This window comes from Psammomys obesus, unplaced genomic scaffold (assembly GCF_907164565.1).
Source record: "Psammomys obesus unplaced genomic scaffold, mPsaObe1.curated_primary_1811, whole genome shotgun sequence".
NCBI lineage: Eukaryota > Metazoa > Chordata > Mammalia > Rodentia > Muridae > Psammomys > Psammomys obesus.
Genome location: NW_026596166.1, coordinates 10,180,883 through 10,202,724, shown reverse-complemented (window position 1 = coordinate 10,202,724; position 21,842 = coordinate 10,180,883). Strand labels below are relative to the sequence as shown.

Sequence of the window (21,842 nt, the reverse complement as noted above, 5' to 3'; positions counted from 1 at the left end):
GTCTACAAAGTGAGTTCCAGGACAGCCATGTCTACACCGAGAAACCCTGTCTTGAAAACAGCCACAACATTTTATCTTATATTTAGTGTATGTGCATGCATGTGAGTGTGTGCATGTATGCATGCGTGTGTGAGTGTGTTCATGCTACAGCATCTGTCAGGTCAGTGGACACCTCTCACAAGTTGGTTCTCTATTAACACCTCATGAGATCTGGGCATTGAACTTAGGTTTCCAGGCCCGGATGCTGAGCCATCTCTGGCCCAAAATAAAGGCATTTTAGAAAATAAACAGCAGCTGAAAGAGTTTGTCTCCAGTAGACTTTCACTGCAGAAAATGTAAGGATCTTTAAGGGTGCAGAGGAATGATGTAAGATGGCAATTTTAATCTACCGGAAGGAATAAAGCACCAAAAACGGGCATAAATATTCATGGGTAGCAGAGGAAAAGACTACATGTTTTCTCTCCTAATCTACTTAAAAAGCATGTGATTGCTAAAAGCAAGAATGCAGGCCTCTGCTTTGAGGTTTACAGCATATGACAGTATAATGCACGTGAGAGCAATGGTGCAGAAGGCTGGAGAAGCCACCTGAGCTGCAGCAAGGCTTTAATGATCTACGTGGCTCTTGGCCTCTGCCGCAGGAGTCAGTCAGCAACTACAGTAGCCCTGTAACACACTGACCTATTGGCAGCACATTACATAACACCCGAAACAGCCACTAAAAATAAGCTCAGACAAATTCACCAGAGTTTAAGAAGAACAGAGACAAATTATCAGGATCCTCACAAGCAGGCACATTATTTCCAATGTCCATTTACATGCAACAAAAATGAGGTTCAGCAAGGTTAAGAAACAGTGCCAAGGCGGAAAACCCCTGCCCCAACCAAGCCCATGAAAAGAAAATATAAACAGTGGTCCCCAAGGCAAGTCAGATAGAGTGAGATAGAGTCTGTTTCATGGTGGTGTTGTTTACACGTAAACATTCTGTGTGTGTGTGTGTGTGTGCCTATGTGCACATGCAGAGGCCATTGTCCAACATCTGGTGTCCTGTTCCATTGCCCTCCTCCTTATTCCTCTGATATAGGTTACCTCATTGAACCTGGAGCTAGGCTGGGGGCCAGGCAGCCATCCTGTCTCTGCCCTCACTGGGGTTACATGTGCAGGTGGCCACTTCCGCTGGGAATCCAGACTCTGGTCTTCATGCTTAGGCAACAAATGTCTTACCCACAGAACCATCTCCCAGTCCCTTAAATGAACACTCCTAGAACAAGAGAGGCCCCATTAAGATTAGCCAGACACTGGGCTAACCTTGGAAGGTCTGCATACCGAGTCCACGTTTCTTTGAAGCAGCATCTCACTGTAACTGGAGGCATCTCTCAGCTTGTCAGTCTTACAGCCTTCATTTTCTCTCCAGTCACCAAGCCCCAGCACCATGTTCTACTTGTTGCTGTCCTTGTACTGTTATTTTCCTCAGACTGAAAGAACAGAGTCAGTCTTTATCACTTGCAGAGTCTGTGTTTGCAAATGGCCCTCTTGTGAAGTGAAAATTTCCACACGGCACTCCCGTGGTTATTCACAGGTAAAGCAGTGAAACCCATGCTGCTCCAAGCGTCCAGCTGGGGATGGGTGTGTACTCTGCCTTCTGTGTACCCTGCCTTCCGGCTTTGGCTCCCCCAACAGTAATGAAGGCAATCCAAAAGCTAAGAATGCCATCAGATAGCATCTTGAGCCTACGAGAAAGCTTCCCCCATCTCACTGTACCTGCCTCTCTGATGTACCCTTTACATGGACCCAAATTTGATGTATTTCGAACTTGCCTTGATTTGTGACTTTTTCTATTCTGGAAAAAAAACCCACAAACAAACAAACAAACAAACAAAAAAACCAAACCAAAACAAACCTTCATGCAATGGCTTCTACATTGGAACACAGATTTAAGAGTAACCTAAGTCTGTATTTCTGAGCCATGGTCACTCAATATAGCTCCAGAATAAACGATCCCTCATTTCCTGTGCTTTTTGTGACAACAAGAACAGGGAAAGTGGTCATGCTATTAGAAGTGGAGGTGTTGCCAGGAAGTGGTGGAACATGTCTTTAATCCCAGCACTCCAGAGGCAGAGGCTGGTGGATCTCATGAGTTCGAGGCCAGCCTGGTCTACAGAGTGAGCTCCAAGACAGCCAGGGTTACACAAAGTAACCTTGTCTCAACAACCCTCCTCCCCAAAAAATAAAAGAAGTGGAGGTATTGGATGCCTCCACTGGGGAAGGGCTGCTGACTGGAAGGAGGATGAGAAGCCCTTCCTCAGCTTCGGTTTTCTGATCCAGTGCTAATTACCTAAGCGTGACGGACTGGTAAAAATCCCTCATACTATACATTCGTGGTTTCTACACTGAAATTTTCTGACTTTTTTTTTTCTTTTTTGCAGCTGCAGGCTTCAATAATTTTAGAAAACTTGCAATCTTGCATTTCCTTCGGTCTGATGTAAACCTAAAGAGTAACAAGCTGTGCTAGGGTTGGCTTATCTCAGTCCTTCCTAACTCCGGTGATCTCGGGCAGGTGGTCAGAGGCCAGCCAACGTGCATGCCAGGATCAAGGAGTTTTTGACACTGAGTATCAGCAACAGGCAAGGACAAGGACATTAAACACAACGACTGAAGGCAAAATATTTGCTCTCTACGATGAACATCACTTTATTCCTTATTATTATCATCATCACCACCTTATCTATTCTTCGTCTTCTTATTGTTATTACCCCAAGGAAAAGGACACCAGGTTCACAACCCAGCTCAGTACTAAGTCTCCTGCTCAGAGGGACAAGGCAGGCACATTTTTACCCATTTTGCGTTCACTCTTTGCTTTTTTTAAAAAAAAAATTATTAATTACACTTTATTCACTTTGTATCTCCCCTGTAGCTCCCCCCTCCCCTCCCCTCTCTGCTTCTTATTTTAGAAAGTAAATGGTCAAAAACAGTCTTTTAACTCCCTTCTGCCTTTCCTGTGCCTCCGTCTTTCCTTGTAAGGCAATGACAGAGGGTATGGTCTATTGGGGTCATTACTGATCAGCCTTTGGGTTTTAACTCTGCAAGGAATGGGAACCAAGTTCAAAGTCAGTTGGCATGTGGCCTCCTCCCTCTGCTGGGCTTCTTTTCTGCCTCCTCTCTTTCCTTCCCTCTGACAAGGGTCCAACAGGGCTGGAAAGCCCTCTGGAAACTGCCAAGCCCAGGTGAAGAAGATGCTGCTGCCAACCATCCTTTGATCCCCAAGAGTTGAAGCCCCCTACTGAGAAACTTGAAACACTGGCAATGTGATGTGTCTTCACAAAGACAGCAGCAGCCAGCAGCAGGCAGTTTTATCTAAGAGACTCAGAGAAACATCAGCACACCCAGATTCTAAAGACACTGGCCTCTGGCTGAGACCTCCCTCTTCCTTTTGTTGTTTCTTCCTAGGGAAAAACATTTATAAATCTGTTGCTAATTTGTTGGTGTCTTGGATTCAAGGTAATGTATTTATGTGTTTATTTATATATGCAAGCATACAGCAAAGATGTATTCATACCGAGATGGTCTCCCATGAGGTTAAATCCTCCTCCAGTCTACACAAAGGGTTTGGAAACTCACACTGTCTTAGGATTGCATTCCAGAAGCACCCTGTTAGCTGACAGCTTGCTCCTGCTGATCCTTCTTTCCATTTTTGCTGCTCTTCTTGAACCATGGGATAAATCTTTAGCAAACCCATTGGTACACATGAGTCAGAGATCTTGAACAGAATTCAAGGAAGGAAAAAAGAATGTCACTGGCGATGGCTGAGCTATCTAAGCTCTCTAAGATTCTGGAGTTGGGTGGCTAGTCTGATCTATCTGGATTTTTTTTTTTCTTTCTTGTTATTGGCCAACTTCTGAGTAACGTGTCTTCCTGCACGTGGTACAAAACCTACTGGCTGCAGAATCTATTGTGGGCTCTTTTGCCAAGTAAAAGCTAAAAGGATATTCTGGCAAGTGAGTATTAAATAGCCTTTACTTGGTGGGCAGGACTTTAAAGATCTGTTTCCTATGGTCTGCTGCTAAAGTCAGTACGGGAACACCAGAGCACCCATATAGACAACAGGTGAATGGTTTTAATAATATGAGCTGTTGTTTATTGAAAACATACGAATGCCTAGGTTCTCAATGACACGCTCTGGGGCCTGCTTCAGCAGGTCCATCAAACTCACCTGAGGCACAGACCAGTTCTGTCAAGTAAATAAAGAGGTTTCCTGGATCCTAGGTCCAGGCTTCTCAGAACTCACTGGCCTGCTGTATTCAAAAGAATGGCAGCATTCACGGCCAAGGGTGACCTTTTGTCTCTTGGATCCCTTCCCTGTCTGTATCTTCACCTTTTGTGTGTGCTCTGTGAAAAGGACTCTGCCTGGCTACTTGATTTCCCCTCATTCCCAGAGGAGGGACTCATCTGCTCAGGAAACCAGCCATAAGCAGTGCGCGCTATTCTCTCCAGGCTTTGTGTCGACAGAACATATCTAGAATAGAGCCTATCTCACAGGAAGGAATGTTTTACTTTAGCTCACAGTTTCAGAGTTCAGTCTGCACTAGCTTGGTTCCATGTTAACGGAGACTGTCAGCATCATGATGGACAGGAAGCGGAGAACAAGGAAGTGACGTACGAAGGCGTGGCCCTGCAGTCTACTTCCGGCCAGACCCCACCTTCTGAAGTTTCCAGACAGTCCCTAAATAGCGCCACCTGCTGGTAATCTAAGCTTTAACACATTAGCCTACTGGAGGCCGTTGACCTTTCTTCCTCATCCCAATGCTTGGAGGTGGCATCTGATACAATTTCCATTTCCGAGACAAGGACTGGGTGTCTGCTGTTTTCATCAGGACAACCCTCTTCATCAAGCCCTAGTCCTTTGGCCCGAACTCTGACTTTCACACTTGCTATAAAATGACTCAACCAGAGGTTAAATTTTGCATCTCTGCCGTGTCCATTCTAGTCCCGGTTTCTCATATTTTCTTGTGGGTTCATCTGAATTCCTGAAGGATATCTCATGTTCTCCTAGTTATGTAGAGTGTTAAAGTGCTGGTTGTGATCTGTACTCAGTCAATAAGACTCCAATATATAAGACATTCTATGAGTTTAGGCGAGGCACCTGTGACCTGTCCGACTTAAGCACTGGCCCTCCTCAGTCTCCGCATCACATACACAAAGCCCTCCTATGCTGATGCTATCGAGCTGCCCTGCCAAATCATAAAGAAGTCCACGGTGACAAAAACACCAAATGAGATCACATCTGATGGTAGAACCCTGCTCCCAATCTCAGTTTTAGTATTAAAAGAACCAAGTTCTCAGAGGCATCTGGGATTGAAATGGCCATGCACCATATTCTATGTAAGCATTCTCCATATTATTATAGGAAGACCATGTAATATATATATATATATATATATATATATATATATATATATATATATATGTTATAGCTTCCTATCCCTGGGCGTATAAAAGTGTGTGCTTGTGTAATCAACTAGACACCCCTGTCACTGCACAAACTTCTAAGCAGCTGATCAACCTGGGGAGCAACGCCTGCCACATTGCCCGCAGCCTTGTTACCAGCACCTGAACTTGCATTAACAAGAACTGAGCTAAGTGTAGCCTCAAGTTAGTCACAGTAAGTTTCAAATCCAATATCTGTAGGTTTTCTGTTGATCTTTTCGGGTTCAATAATTTCTTCAAAAAACATTCTGGGATTCACATGCACAATAAGGTATGGAAACCAGCTAAGTGTGCACTAGTATACGAAGAGATTTTAAAAGCAGTGTATACACACACACACACACACACACATACACACACACACACACACACACATTACTCAGCCTTGAAAATTAAATTCTTCCATTTGCCACAATATTGGGTGGGTCTGCAGACATTGTTCTAAGTGAGATAAACTAGACACAAAAAGAAATATAGTACTTGGGCTGGAGAGATGGCTAAGTGGCTAAGAGTATCCTCTGTTCTTCCAGAGTTCCTGAATTCAATTTCCAGCAACCACATGGTGGCTCACAACCATCTATACTGGAATCTAATGCTCTTTTCTAGCATGTAGGTATACATGCAGAGAGAGCACTTACATATGTAAAAATAAATAATCTTTTTTTTTAAGAATATAATTTCTCTAAAAAAAAGAAATATATTGCCTGTCTCACATGTGGAATCAAAAAAGTCATGGATGCATAAGTAGAAGTTAATACACCAAGAGGAATTAGGATGTGTGGGTCAAATGATAAAATATAACAGATTCACAGAACAAGTGAGTCTCAGGATTTAGTGTACAACATGAGAACTGCAGTAAAGAAAACTGTGTTATGTAGGACCTTTCGCTAAAGGAGAATTTGCTGGGGTTTTTGTTTTGTTTTTGTTGTTGTTCTGAGAAGTGCTTCTCTGTCTAGCGTTTGATAGACCAGGCTGGCCTCAAACTCACAGATATCTGCCTGCTTCTGCCTTCCAGAGTACTGGGACTACAGGCGTGTGCCGCCACACCCAGCTGAATTTGCTGTTCTTATCACAAAAAAGTAACAATGTGAGGTGTCAGGCATATCAATCTGATTCACTCCAGTTTAACTGTGACACGTGTCTCAGAACATCATGTTATGAACCCTAAATATACAAAAAAAAAAAGTATATCTAAACATAGAATAAAATATTCGATGACTATTTTACCATATAACCCTTTATACTTACCGGGTTTTATAAAACTTAATAATCGGCAATCTCAAGCTAGACCTTGAAAATTAAATAATGGAATGAAGCTGAGCTTGATGGTGCACACCTATAATACCAGCACAAGAGGATTGTGTGCGCCTGAGGCCAGTCTGGACTCCATCAAGAGATCATGACTCAAAATAAAGAGAATCTTAAAAATACATTGATAATATTGTTATAAAAATTAGCTGATTAATGGCATGAAAACATAATTGAACTCTTTGGCTATACGCAGAAAGAATAATTAATTGGCCAGTCTTTATCAACCTTCGATTTAGCTAATAATGCACTATTGACTAGTTCAGTCATTTCCCACTTGCAGATGAAATTATGAATTTTTTTTCACTCACAGTCCTCGCTTAACATAAGCAGAATGTCCAGGTTCTACTCAGTGTCTGCTCTAAGGTGAGCAGCGTGGCGTGCGCCTCTACGCCCAGCCACTTCGGGGGGGGGGGGGGGGGACTGAGGCAGGGAGGAGAACGGGAGTTAGTGGCTAGTTGGAGCAGCTTCGCAAGACTCTTGTCTCCAAATAAAAGAAAAATGAATAGGGATGTAGGTCAGTGGTTAGCGTGCTTGCCTAGAACCCATGAGCCCCTGGGTTTAATCCGTAGAACCATCACCACGAGCAGCAAAAATTCTATCCTATTTCATACTTAGCCACGTAGTAGCTACATGTTATAGATTCTGTGCTGCATTTAGTGCTGCTTTATGACACCTTTCAAACTAAGACGTATGTGAGCACATGTTAAATGACCCCGATGTGTACATTGTAATCTCATTTTATCATTACATGTTGTTGGCCAAGTATATTACAATAATATATTGCCGGGATCGGCGCCAGCCCTCAGGCTGCTGCGCACTAGATATGATTTGAGGAGCTGTCATCACTTGGCCCTTCAGTGGGAATGAAGCCAGGCCTGAGAAAGCCAGTGGCTAAGTGAAGGTAGAGGATGCACAAGCCATGTGTGGTGGCTAGGGGGTCGCCCCAGAGGCTCCTGGGTAAGCATCCAGCAGCTGGCTGAGTACAGACAGGCCACTGAAAGCCAGCCTTGGAGAGGACTAAGAAGTCAGGCTGGGGCTTGGGATCCAGCTGAGGGCGACAATGCTTGCCTAACATGCTGGCAGCCCTGTTTTAGTCCCAGCGCTGCAAAACAACAACCACGCTGAGCATGAAGGAAGGTGGCAGAAACCAAAACATTCACGGAGGACCACGGGATAGTGGATAGCGGGGAGGAATGGCGGAAGGACTAAGGCTAATCCTTTTGACAAAGGTTCTGACTTACTGAAAGTTAATATCCATAGAAATAGGCTATGTTAGGATAAACGACATCAGTGTAATGCCATACAACAACAATAACAAAACAAAGTTAGTAAACTTTAGTGACTATAGATATAGAATACAGGAAACCAACAACAAAAAAAAAAAAAAACAAAAACAAAAAAACAAACACCTGTGATTACGTGTCTAGAATCATGGAAGAGTACCCCAAAGGGAAAAATCCTGTTTCAATTGAGCCTCACTAAATAAACAGTCAGACAGACACACACACACACACACACACACACACACTCATGCATGTGCCCAGTTACACACACATTCACATATACACAGAAGCAATTAAAAGTAGGCTCTTGGGTATTCAGAATTCTTAATGTAAATTTCATAAAATAAAGGGGGTTTTGTTTTGTTTACAGTAAGATTGTACCACGTGACTGGTAATTTAAAAAGTATTCAGTTTTTTTTTTTTTCTGAACTGGGAGGGAGTTGGGCAAAAGACGCGTAGGACCTAGTGCCCCAAATCTATCAGTTTATAACCTTCAACGGTGCCGGAAGAATCTTGCACTTTGGCACCTTAACCTGCTTTTCAAAATACCACAGTGGTTACTCTCACTTAGCAGAAACCACAGCATGGCTAGAGCTTTATGGTGTTATACAAAGTAAACTTCATTACTACAGGCAGGAGGTGTGGAACTTGGGGTGAGGAGGAAGGCTGTGATGCCCGGGGAAGCATCTTCTGGTGATGTTCCTACACTTTCTACCAAAGCCAGGCTGGATAGAGCTCACCCAAGCTCTACCTTGGATCAGAACTTTGAGGTTTACTAGACAAGGGACTTGTTGTGGGTCCTGACAAGAAAGTCTACGAATCCCCCCATTCTCAGCTCTGTGTCTGCTCTACCCCTGTATTTTGGAGAGGTAAAAGGTTCACAGTTCTCCCCCTTATGTTTTGAAGCCAAGCAAGTGCTGGGCACATAAGAAACTCTCATAATTCAAAAATAAAGGATAAATAGTCAGACTGAAAATGGGCAAAGGATGTGACTAGGCATCTTCTTAAAAATAAGGAGGAAAGTAGAAAAAAGAGGGGACGAAAGCAAAAGCAAGTGAAAAGACTCCCAACAATATCACCAGTCATTAGAGAAATGGAATTCAAAACCACAAAGATACACACCTTCTAGGATGTCTATAATCGAAGGTAGACAGTAACATATGTGAAAAGGATGGCGAAAAATTGGAATTGCATATACCGCTGATGGAAAGGAAAGAAGATACAGTGTCTTCGGAAAACAAAACACTGAGTCTAAAATGACTCAATAATACCACTCCCAGACACTCATTTCTACTGTTTTCTAATATCAGTAGGTTTTGATCTGAACTGTCTATGTCAGATCCACAGCCTGCCCTCACTTCAGATGTCAGTCACAGGCCCCAGGCCCCTGGCTAACCTGGACTTCTCTCTGATTTGGTTGCAACTTTGGGTAAACTCCCTCTCAGGTGCAACAGTTCTCCAGGGTGACTCAGGGAACTCAGGGAAACGCCATCCTTCAGGTTTCACTTGGAACTGGGAACTCAGAAACATCCGGATGCAGGAAATGGACAAGGCAAGAAGAGAACTGAGCTTGCATGTTCTCTTGGAGTGCTGTGTTCTCAGCACCTACGTACTCACTGACTTGCAGCCCTGAATCTTGCTGTTCAGGAACTGTTACAGAACTTAGCTTTCAACCTCCTTCTATTCCTGTGGGTCAGAAGCCAGGGCGTGGGGTTGGGAGTGGCATATGAAAGTTTCACATTTGGTCTTTCTGGGAGCTGTGTGAGGCTCACCTCATTAGCACAGACTCAGATGTGGGCAAAGGGATTTCTATCATTTAGGACATTTGAGGCATTATGAGCTCTAGGCTAGGAACCGAAAACAAGATCCAAATACGTCTGTTATTGCACACTCGAGATAACTAAGAACATATCCACACAAAAGCCTGTGCACAGAGATCCAAGTGGCACTATGTATAACTTCTGGGACACGAGCAACCATGTTCACGTGTGCGTACTAAGCAACATGATAGGCCTAACTCTACGATTATTAACCAGTAACAAAAAAGGACAAAGCACTGATGTGCGCTCAAAGCAGATGAGCCTTGAAAGCATTCTGAGTGGGAGAAGGCAAAAGAAAACATATCCCCTGACTAAGTTTGTAGGAAACACCTAGATTATTCAAGTCCACAGATGCAGAAAGCACTCGAGAAATCTCCGGGTGCTGGGGACGGAGCGGAGCGTTGAGGGCGTAAACGGGCACGGGGCTTCGTTTCGAGCGATGAAAACACGGACTTTGGGGTGGCGTTGGTTGCGCGTCTCTGTGAATAAGTGGACTGAAAGCTACTGAATTACAATGTAGAAGGGTGAATGCCACAGTGAGGTTTTTGTCTACTGAGAGGGACCGGCTGTCTCCATAGGAAAGTTAGCATCCCTACAGGCTGAGGGTGAGCTTGGGTAGAGCAGAGAGGGCTCCTGTATACCACTGTCATCGCAGTAGTCGATGCACAAAGCCGGGAGCACGGCTCCGCGCCCCTGTGAGCTGGGGGTCTCTTGCCTTCTTAGTCTCGGCTTCATTTGTAATGAGGATGGCCATGGTGTCTGCCTCCTGACGTGGTGAGAAGTCCATCTGTGACTGTGTGGGAAGTCCTCAAGACAGCTCCTAGAGCACCATGTGCTTGGATGTAAGCAAAGCGTCCGGGATTCCCTCTTGGCCTCATTTCCTCGTAGATGACTCTAGAACCTGACTCATTCCTCTACCACGTGAGTCGTTTAGTTCTCTACTGCTGCCATTCTGAAGCACGTTCGAGGCTGAACTACTTAATCTGGTATCTTTAGGTTTGAAATCAAGATTCCTCACTTCGGTACCAGCAGATCTGGAGGGGGGGGTTGGTGGAAACATCTTGGGGGATTACCAAGTTCTTGTACCCCAGATCTAAGGCTCAGAGAGCGACTCGAGGCCTGCAGATAGTAGCAAGCAAGCCGAGAGCACTTACTAACGACGAATGCACTTGAAGGAAGGAAGCACGCCTAACAGAGGCGTTGAGTGGCTCAGAGAGGAGTGGGGGATACAGAGGAGCTTTTAATGGCACACACAGCCTGAGCTTAGCGTGGGCTTTTCTACACACGCCCTGTTACGTTCAGTTCTACATACAACTCCATGTGTCATATGCCTCAGCATCTTAAATCTCCACATAGAGGTGTTCATTTTAGAATTAAGACAACCACAGGCAACTCCGAGTGCCTCTTTACCTAGGCTAAGGGCTCCAGCTAGTTTTAGTTGACAGGCATGCAGCTGGGTGAGAAGGAAGGGCCCAACCCTCCTTCTTCCCAACTTGCTCCTTTCATATGCTAGTTTTTGTCAGGCTTTGGGTGAGGCCCTCAAGGCCTCACTCTGCTCCCCATTCTCTCGTCTCAACTTGACTCCACCATAGAACAGGACCCTTCAGAGCATATGCAGAATAAAAAGAGGCAATCAATGGTTACCAGTGTGAGAGAGACTAGGAGCTCTGCTCTGGGCATGCTAAGCATAAGGCAGCTGTGGTCCATCCATCCAGACGAAGGTTTCGGTGGACTGTAGATGTTAGAGTCAATGAAAATGTTGGATTAATGGCTAAACATGAGCTCAACCATAATCCCAGTTCCTTGAGAGACTGAAGCTGAAGGATCACAAGTTCAAGGCCAACTTGGGTAACTTAGTGATACTCTGTCTCAAAACAGAAAAGAAAGAGGCTGAGGACATAGCTCAACAGCAGAGCACTTGTCAAGCATGTGAGAGGCCAAAGGCTCCATTCCCAGAGGCATCTTTCACATAATCCATGTTCTATGCTAGAGATACACTCGCATGTGCCATTTTGGGTCTGCAGGGAATGGTCAAATATGGCACCCTTGAATAACGAGCTTGGTAAAGCCAGCCCGGAAATCCAGTGTTCATACAAGTTTCAACCCTCTACTTTTTTTGTCCCTCAAAATGGAAGAACACATATTTAACACCATCCCATGTTTTCGCTCCATCAACGTGGAGTGCTTCCATCACGGCAGAAAATGTGCCAGATACCACGGGCAGGTTGTAAGCCGCACACTTCTCCATGTGTTGAAAGCTGTTTATCGTATTTCCTTGCTAAACCTTGGCTAGATGATTGATGGTCAATAAAATCAATAACAGCTGCTTGTCAGAAGCCCGGTGAATTTATCTCTGCCGTAAAAGATTTATTAGATTGGGTCAAAGTCTGGTTTTACATCTGACTTTATGTGACGAAGGCTCTGGGGATAACATTTCACAGGTGTGAGAGGGAGGATGGTCCGCAATGATGAGTACACATAGCTCATTGCTTCTCAGAATATAAGCTTCAAGCAAAACAAAAGTAAAGAAGAGGAGGCAATCTCTCAGGAAAGCCAAACGGTGGCCATCGGGGAAGACGTCAGCTTCCTATGAACACAGCAGCAGCAGCAGCAGCAGCAGCAGACGAGATTAACCGTCTACGTGCTCTGAATCTGTGCTCACAGAAGTTGTTCCCACACCCAAGAGCAAAGTTGAGCAAAACTTTGCAAAGTGAAGTCCTTAAGGAACAACTTCTTTGATCAGAGCTGTTAGCAAAACCATGTGGCTTGATTTCATGCAAGTCTCCTTATCCGTTTGTGCTGCTGTACAGAATACCACAGACAGGCTAATTCATAAGGAACGGAAATTTATTTGGCCTGGTTTTGGAAGATCAAAAGTTGCCTCTGTTGAGGGCCATCTGATCCATCGTGACACAATGGAATGCACGTCATGAGTGAGCAAAAGTGAGAGAGCGGCCAAATTCACCCTCTCACCAGGAACCCGCCTTCTCAGTTACAGTCCAGCTATCCCTTCGTGATGCCACCAATCCGTTCCTGGTGGCAGAGCCCTCACACCCTAAAGCTGCCACCTCTCAACTGCGCTGCGCTGGGGAATAAACTTCTAACACGGGGACTTCGGGGGACACCTTCACAGCACAGCAGCAAGGCTTATGGATCACAATTTTTATTTGGCAGAGCTTAAATCTGTTCCTAAGCCAGGACCGCTCATGAGCGGGACTAGCCACGGCTTCCCTAACTATGGGCCGCAGCTCTAGGTGGCACTGAATGTGTGGTCACAGATAATTTGGGGACAGTAAGAGGCTTCTGGACATAGGGTGACTAGAGGCACAAGAGGAATCCGGGGCGATTGTAGTGCCTTGCTTCCCCCGCAGCCCTGTTCTGCATATAGAGCATTCGCACTTGGCACCGTGTGAGCGGTCAAGCCAAGCAATGTCAGCAGAGCACCTGAGGCAACTCACTCAGATTTGAAGCTCCTGCATGCTATAAAATGTAGTGTTTGTCCTGTGCCTACAAAGCCTTCTGCTCTTATAAAAACAGGATATTTTAATCGCTGAAAACAAAGACTTTCAAAACATTTTCCGACCGAATTCATGAGCCCGTAGGTATCAAATGAGTACACCTTTTTGGGTTACAGTGTCTAGTATTGAAAGTTGACATCTGAGTTTCATTAAGAGTTTGTTGAATGGATGTCTTAGAGTAGGACAGAATTTTCCAGCATTTGAATGCCTGTGTATATGTATTGTGTGTGTGCACGCACATACAAATAATAAAAAGAGTGGATTCTGGGTTTCTATGCATAATGAGAGGTTTCTAGTCTTTGAAAACAAATAAAATTCGTAACTGGCAGAAATTTGATTATTGATCCAGTATGCGCAGGAGACGAACCTTTAAAAAGGCAGCATCAGAGAGAGCACACACTGAGTATTTGGAGTTCTTTTAAATAAAGCTTCCCTTGGATTTCTTTACAAACAGCTTCACAATAAAAACAGCCAAAGAAATTAGCTAACAGAAGTGCACAGGTAGACTTATGGCATTTTTGCTTGGCTCAATAAACATTGCCTCTGCATTTGTATTTATAGCATCAGAAATCAGCCGTAAGACTAGTGTCCCAGAGACAACATCTGGAAATAAACACAGTTAGAATCCTCAATGCAAATGGATAATTGTTGTTTTTTTTTTAAATCACACAGTTTTGTCACTCGAGATTTCTCAGTCTGAAAGAAGCACATAAAACATCATGATAAAACTAGCTAAAGAGAGAAAAAAGGGACCATGACATTGACGTGAGTGAGGAACCAGTTGCTCACTGAGGTTTGGAGATTGTTATCACAGCATCACTTGTTCCGAGCTGACTGGCACAGGGGATGAAACTTTGGCATGCCAGTTTCATCCCCTTCGAAAGCAGATTTTGTTATACTTCCCATAAATATTCTTACATCACCCAAACTGGCTCCTGTTCTTTACAACTAGCGGTCTCTGATAGAATTGACTTTAAAATGGTATTATGTGCAACCATGGCACTATTTCACATTTTATTTTCACACAAAAGTTTTTTTTTTTCCTCCCCTGGATGCCAAGGTCTGGGCTAAGCATCTCTAATTTATAAGTCTAAAGTCTGAAAATGCCTTAAAATACAAACTGGTTTTTAGCTTGTGCACATCACCACAAGTGGCAGCTCCGTGCCTAACTTCAGATGAGTCTCTGTCACAGTACTGGCACTTGAAAAATCCATATAACATGACCCATGGGCTATTTCAATAAAATGTGCATAAAACAAACAATTTTCAGGTTTCAATTTGGATCCTACCCTAAGGTACTTTGCTATGAATACGCAAATATTTCACAATCCAAAAAAATCCGAAACACTTCAAGTATTTTAGAGAAGGGATATTTAAAGCCTGCATAGTGTCATATACACCCCAAGGTCCATTAGCTAATGCAGGTGAGGAATGTGGTATTTGGTTTCTTGATGATAACATAACTTGTTTGTATACATTATTTCTAGCTACCAAACAACAGGTGATAGGAGGGTTATCTCTTATTTTATACAAAGTAAAATTAATAACTTGTAAACATTTATACTATTTTTCAAATACTTTTGAACATATCATTGAAGTTTTTTGCATCCTTGTGTGTGTGAGAGAGGTATGAGACTTGCTTAGTCTTGAGAACAAGCAGCCCTGTCACTTTTGGAGCCTGGACCTCCTTCATTTTAGCACAGTTCACTCTTAAAATGTTCTAAACTTTATTTTCACAAAGTTACAAATAAATAAACACAACACACACACACACACACACACACACAAATAGAAACAAACTTTGAAGTAAGTCTGACATGGTAGTGCACAGCTTTCACCAAGAACCAGGGAGGCAGAGGCAGGTAGATCTGTGAGTTCCAGGAGGGTCAAGGTTACACAGTGAGACCCTGTCTCAAAACAAAACAAAACAAAACAAAACAAAACAAAACAAAACAAAATAAAATAAAATAAAATAAAATAAAATACAACACACTAAAGTTAACCAGACCCCTCAAGGACCTTCTCTATAGTTAGAATGGACATTTGAAACAGAAGCTGTGTGGCTTCACATTTAGCTATGTCCTTTGAGTTTTGACTATATTTTATGTACATCTACCATCAAGCCAAAATATCCAAGACAGAATTAGAAGTAGAAAAAAAAAAAAAAAGAATGCACATAACCAGGTAACAGACATAAGTCATGAAAGGGAATACAAAGTCCATTGTTTTCATTGTGCCTCAATTCAAGAGGGACAATGCTCTCCTCAGGAACAATGTCCTCAGACCTGTAAGAATGTTTAAAATACCACACACACACTGTTCTATATCTACTTCAAATAAATTAATAGAAAGAAACAGGCACAGATGTAAATGACTAAGTACAGTGATCACAGAACATATACTGTAACACACTGTAACATAGAGTTAACTGTGATATTTTAGAGGCATCCTCTAAGACTGCTTTTATACAAATGCTGCAACTAAGCAGATACTCTTCAAGCATAGTTTAGAAATGAAAGTGTAATCAACTTGTGGCTTATTTTAAAAAAGAAGGGACTAGGTTGGAGTTTATGGAAGGAGGATCGAGAGTTCAAAGGCATCTTTGGCTACATAGCAAGTTCAAGAGCAGCCTGGGCTACTTTAGAATCAATCTCAAAACACCAAAGTCAATTAATTTAAAGGCAAAGTAATTTGAAGGACTGTTTGAGATAAGATCAGGATTAATAGTACATGTTTAGGGTAAAAAAGAAAGTCTTTGCTTGACAGCACAAGCCTAGAAGAAAGATGTGAAACATTTACTGATTCAGTGATCTGTAAGCCATCAGGAGTTTGAGACAACTGGGGCTCTTGGGAACTGCTTAAATTACAAAGTGATTATAATAGCAGTTCCCAATGCCTATTTCAAAATGTCTACAAACCCCCTTTGTGTTGCAAGGCTTTCTATCAGTCTGACTTGTATGAGGGGTAAAGTAAATACTGATACAGTATAATGAATGTTACCAGGTATTTGGCTTGGACTATTATTTCATGTATTACTTATGGATTTTGGAGGTTACAAGTATCTAAAACATTAACTTGGTAAACTGGCAATAAGCTGTAACCACTATTAAAACTACTTGAAAACTATTTTGCCTTGCATGTGTAACCTGATGACTTGGGTCTAACAGATATTTATTTATAGAATTTTCTTCAGAAATAGAAATGGTTACTGTCATAGAATATGAAAGAAAATATTCATAACTGAGTGCCCGACTCTGAAAGAAGGAAGTATAGTCCTTTGCCCTGTGTTTTGAAGGTCATAGCAATTCTGGTCCAGGAGCATTCACAGAGGCAGAAGTATTAGGACAGAGTCTAGCTGTGGACAATGCAGCAGAAACCCTATTATCTTGTCAAGGAAAAATAAAGTTAAAGAGTAATGCTTAGTGATTTTTTTAAACAAATGACAACTGAATATTATGATCTACCATTCTTCCACTCAACTTTTCCAGGCCATTTGGTTACTCTGATATTGACTGGACAGAATGATACTGATTTATTATTCTGGAAAAGTGTGTCCCAAAACCAGATTTTCTAGTCATTTTATTCTGTTTCTCATGTTTTTTTTTTTTAAGCAAATATAAAAATTTCAACCATGTCTACTCACAATTTCCATTATCAGGCTTAACAAATGGCTTGACATTTCAACTACACATGGGCATGGCAGAGATTGGAAGGCTCTTTTTGGTCTTCGTGGATGGAGTATGGGCTTTTCTTCACGTGCATGCAATGTTGTGGTTCACACCATCCCAATTGGCATGTAAGACTAAGGTCGTTGTCCAGATACGACGATTAATTTTTTTTAGGTTCTTTGTAGAGAAATACAATAACAGGCCCAACTATGTTCAGACTACAGTTCGGAGTGCAGAATCATAATATGAATGAAGAAATGGCTGAGACCTAATTTTTTAAACTTTAAACTTTCAAAATTAAATGTCATTTTAAAAAAGTATAACCGGAGAGCTGGGCGTGGTGGCACATTCCGTAGATGCCCTGTCACTTGGGATATGGAGGCAGGAAAGAGTCCCCAATGGTTGCTGACAAAGCCTCCATTTGCCCTTTTTCTGTCCCAATTACTATTGCTGTTCCAATCCTAACCGCAGAGCGAGCACCCCTCAAAGTTAGCCCTCCTAGCCTCCGTGGAATGCTGGGAAACTAGAGGGGACACAGCTGAGGTTCTGCACGGCCACGTTCACTGCCTAATCCTTGGACAGACAGCCCTGAGGTAGAAGGACAGTTTCTCCTTTGCCCATGCTGGGCAGCTGCCGCGCCCCTCCCCCACACAAGCACACCGCACACACCCAGCAAGTAAGTGGAATTCTTGAGAAGTAAAGTTGACGTGAAGCACATCTCTGCCAAGTGCTCTCCTTCCTCCTAAGCAGCATAGACATGCTGTTAAGAAGAGCTCTTTCCTCACAAAGCTTAGCTTCCTCTTCTGTGTGTGTGTTGGGGAAGGGACCAATGGATAAGCACAAAAACAGCGTAATTTATATGTGTGGCATGTTATCATGATGATAAGTACTACCGAGAAAAAGGACAGGGAGGAAAGGGCTGTCTGAGGCAGGCGGCACTCTTTGGTCATCAAAGCCTTCGTCTGGGCCTTACTCACACCCGAGCAGAGTGAAGGAGGCAAGGGAGGGCACTGGGCACTGGGGAAAAAGAGTTTCAGGAAAGATCATTCGGTGTAAAGGCGTAGGCCGAGGGCAGGCTTCCGGTGTTGGTTGAGGAACAGCAAGAAACACAGAGGAGGAGAGTGAGGGGGCCACTCAGTGGGAGAGGCCAAGAGGAACATGTCAAGGAGGCTTTGCTAGAATGTTCTAAGGATGGAACCAAAAAAGTCACCAGAGTAGAGGAGTAACACGACAACATGCTAATGGCATATTTTTCCATAGCTCTGGGCCCTATCCAAAGAGGTTCAGAAGATAAATCTGCTAACAGGTGTCTCAAAGTTTGTACATGCAGTTACTGAAGGGGGAAAAGGTTTGAAACCTGGCGGAATAAGGGTTTGGGGGAAGCGATGGTTTGGGGACCCGACCTGGTCCTTCTGCTCGCGGAGGGTCGAAGCCCAGACTGTAGGGCACGGGACCGCTGAACCTCCCTCCCTCCCTCCGGAGTTCTAGGCACTGGGACCTGCTTCCCTTCCGGCGGGAGCTTCAGGTCCAGCCCGGAGCGGACTCATTGGTATTCCGCCCACGGAGTCTCTCCCCGCCCCCGCCATGCAGCAGGGCTTCGCGGAGACAATCTCCCCCACCCTCCCCTAGGTCCGCGCGACCCCACCGCCCCGCCGGCCCTTCCTCCCGCCCCCCTCCCCCCCCTGCAGCGGCGCTTGCCCGGAGGCCTTTGCCACCCGCGCGCCTCTGCCAGGCCGCGGAGGCTTGGCCTTGCGGTGGCGGCGGCCATGGATAGGCTGCCGACTGAAGAGGGGGCGCCCTGGGCCCGGCTCCCAGGCAGAGCGCCCGCAGGGGGAGACCCACGCTCAGGCCCCCCTGCAGCAGCTCCCCGGAGCCGCCCAACTTCCCTGCATTGCCTCGAACGCCCCCCCCCCCCCCGACCAACCCCGAGCCTCCTGCAATGCACCAGATCCCAGGGCAGATGCCGCCGCCGCCGAAGGCACCTGCACTGCGCCCCCCACTGGGATGCGCTGTGACCCCCTAAGAGAAACCCAGGGCTGCAAACGCGGACGACTCGGGGCGCGGGAAGGGGGGAGGGGGTCAGGGAACGGGGTTGCATGGAGCTCACCTTGTGCAGTTTCCACATGGCCCCCAAGGCCTTGACCTCGTGGCTGGAGTGTTTGCCCTCCTCCAGGCACTGGTAGCACACGGGCATCTTGCACTGCACGCAGTACATGCTGTGGTTCTCCAGCTCGTGGTCCGTGCAGGTGGAGACCTTGCGCGGGCTCAGCCGCCGGCTCACGCGGCCCTGGGCCGGGGGCACCAGGCGGTGTTTGGCCAGGGGCCCCCGCGGAGGGTGGCAGCGCAGGCGGCAGGGGTCGCAGTAGAAGACGTCGCACTGTTCGCACATGACCGTGGCTTCCTTGGGCGCCTTCTCGCAGAGCTGGCACTTGAGGGCCGCGGCTTTGCTCTGTTGGTAGCGGTCGATGACCCCTTCCAGGACGCGGTTCTTGGGGAAGCCGCGGAGGCCCCGGTCGTCCAGGATGAGGCTGCGGTGGCACTGGGGGCAGGTGATGCATGAGTTGCGGGGCACCGGGGCCAGGGCCGGTGACAGGTGGGTGGGCGGTGGCGGCATAGCAGGGGGGAAAACGCGGACGCCGTTGGGCGACTTCTGGCACGGGGTGGTGGGGGCGCTGGCGAAACCTCCGTAGGAGCCGTAGCCGCTGTCCGCCTCGCTGTACAGGCTCATCTTGTCCAGATCCAGATAGTCATAGTCAGAGACCCCAGAGCCCGAGGCCCGACGGCTCTGGGGGGACTCGGACTCCGGGGTCTGCACCAGGATGTTGCGGGCGCACGCCTGACATAGGTTGTGGGAGCAGGGCAGGATGATGGGCTCCCGGTAGAAGGAGCCGCACACAGGGCATTTTAACTCTTCTTCCATCTCTTCCATGGGGACCCAGCTGGAAGCGAGGCAGCGGCGGCTGCAGCAGAGGAGGCCTGACCTGGCGGGGCGGCCGGCGGGCCTGCGGCGTCCAGGACCTTGGCCAGCGGCGGCGGCGGCGGCGCCTTCCCGCGTCTCCCAGGCGCCGACTCCCCGCGACGCGCTCTCTCCGCGGAGCCGCTGAGCCTCGGCTTTGCGCGCCAGCCCGGGCCCGCCCCCTCCGCCGTCTGGTCCCGCCCCGCCAGGGAGAGCGGCGTTCTCATTGGCCGCCCGCCCTGTCAGTCTCGTCTCCTCTGCAGGCCACTGGGGGCTCCGGGAATCCGAGCGGGAGCCTCGGCCGAGCCCGCGGGCTGCTGCGGGTTGTCGGGAGGAGGCTGGCGCGCGGGCCGGGGAGGAGGAGCGGGGCGGGATGATTCATCATCCCCCTTCCCGCTTCCTTCCGAGCTGGGGTGCGGTCACCCCGAAGCAGGGGGCGCGAGAACCCCCCTCCCCGGTCTCGAGTGGGCTGCCGCTGCCTATCGCCGGCTCTTGGCGCTCTGCTCTGCGCGCCGACGCACCCCGCCTCTGTAGCGCTGCGCAACGCGGAGGATGCCCCCTTCCTTTTCGACTGCTGGCAGCGAGCGGATGCCTCCCCCGGGCCTTCCTGGAGGCATTTGGGCTTTTCTCCAGCTCCCAGAAGCAGCTGGATAACCGGGGTTTGAGGGAGCTGGTTTTTGTGTCAAGGCTGCACTAGCCGCTTCCTGCGCCCCTCACCCCGGTAGCTTCCCCCTCCCCCCCACGACTGCGGGGCAAAGGCTCAGCATTTCTCCAAAAGTGTGCCACCATCGCTACAAGCTTTAAATGTGCAGAGGCCCCTACGCCTCGGAGTGAAGGTACCTCGGTTTCTCTCACGCTCCCAGCCTTCCAAAAGCTCATCCCTCAGCGTCTGGCTGGGTTTTCCGAGGGACCCCAGGAACGTTAGTTGAGTTGAGACAGGAATAATTTGTGGATTTCTGTTTGCCTATCGTTTGGTAGCTAGCTGTGTGAACGAATCACTGTGGGACTGCAGATTCCCAGTGTTTGATTCCAAACATTATCCAGTGTCACATGTCCTGAGCATCTACCATAAATTCCAGAAAGGGGGGGGGGGTGGGAGTCGTGTATTTCTGCTTCAGTGGAGTGGTGAGGGATCTAATGGTAGCAGATTTCTCTTTTCCCCAAACCTTGCTGCGAATAATGGGTCCTAGTCCTTGACTGCATAGCCCTTGAGATGACGATGACGAAGACGGTAGAATCTTTGAATGAAGGTATCAGCCTGTTAATTAGTGGGTAGACTCTTTGAATCCAGTGACATTCCGAGGAAGTAATTTATCTGGGGGCCATACATAGTTGGTTTTCCGAGTGATTCATGAAGCAAAATGACAAAAATGCTTTTCAAGTTCCGTGGGATCGTCCACATTTTGATAACTTGATTATTCATAGCTACATTTATAATTTAAAAGCACTTTTTTTTTTTTTTTTTTTTTTTTTTTGCCTATGGAAAAGAAGTACTTTCTATAATCTTGCCCTTGGAGAAACAGGACAAATAAACTGGATTATCTTGCAAATATAATTTTTAGTACAATGACAACAGTGGTTGATCATTGGTTGCGTGGGAGGGAAATTCGCATTGTCATTTAAAATTATGTTAGTCACAAATCCTACGGGGTTCCTTTCTCACCCAGATTTCACTTAGTTGAGACAAGAGCTGCTAAAGGTATATGGAGTCTGTTTATAGGCAAAGAGTTTCTTCAGGTTTGATTGGGGCATTAATTGTATTTCAGAAGCTACCTAGACTATTAGTCCAAAGACACTTTGCTCAT

At 46.0% G+C, this 21,842-nt stretch overlaps 1 protein-coding gene across 1 annotated transcript in view; it reads right to left on the bottom strand.

Moving 5' to 3' along the window:
- Trim9 (tripartite motif containing 9) overlaps positions 1-20,377 on the bottom strand; it is a 63,038-nt gene extending 42,661 nt beyond the window's left edge. Inside the window, exon 1 of the mRNA XM_055595316.1 lies at positions 19,189-20,377. Within this exon, the coding sequence (XP_055451291.1) occupies positions 19,189-20,010 (822 nt within the window). The 5' untranslated portion in view covers positions 20,011-20,377. The remainder of the gene's footprint in view (positions 1-19,188) is intronic.
- Positions 20,378-21,842: the final 1,465 nt, after the last annotated feature.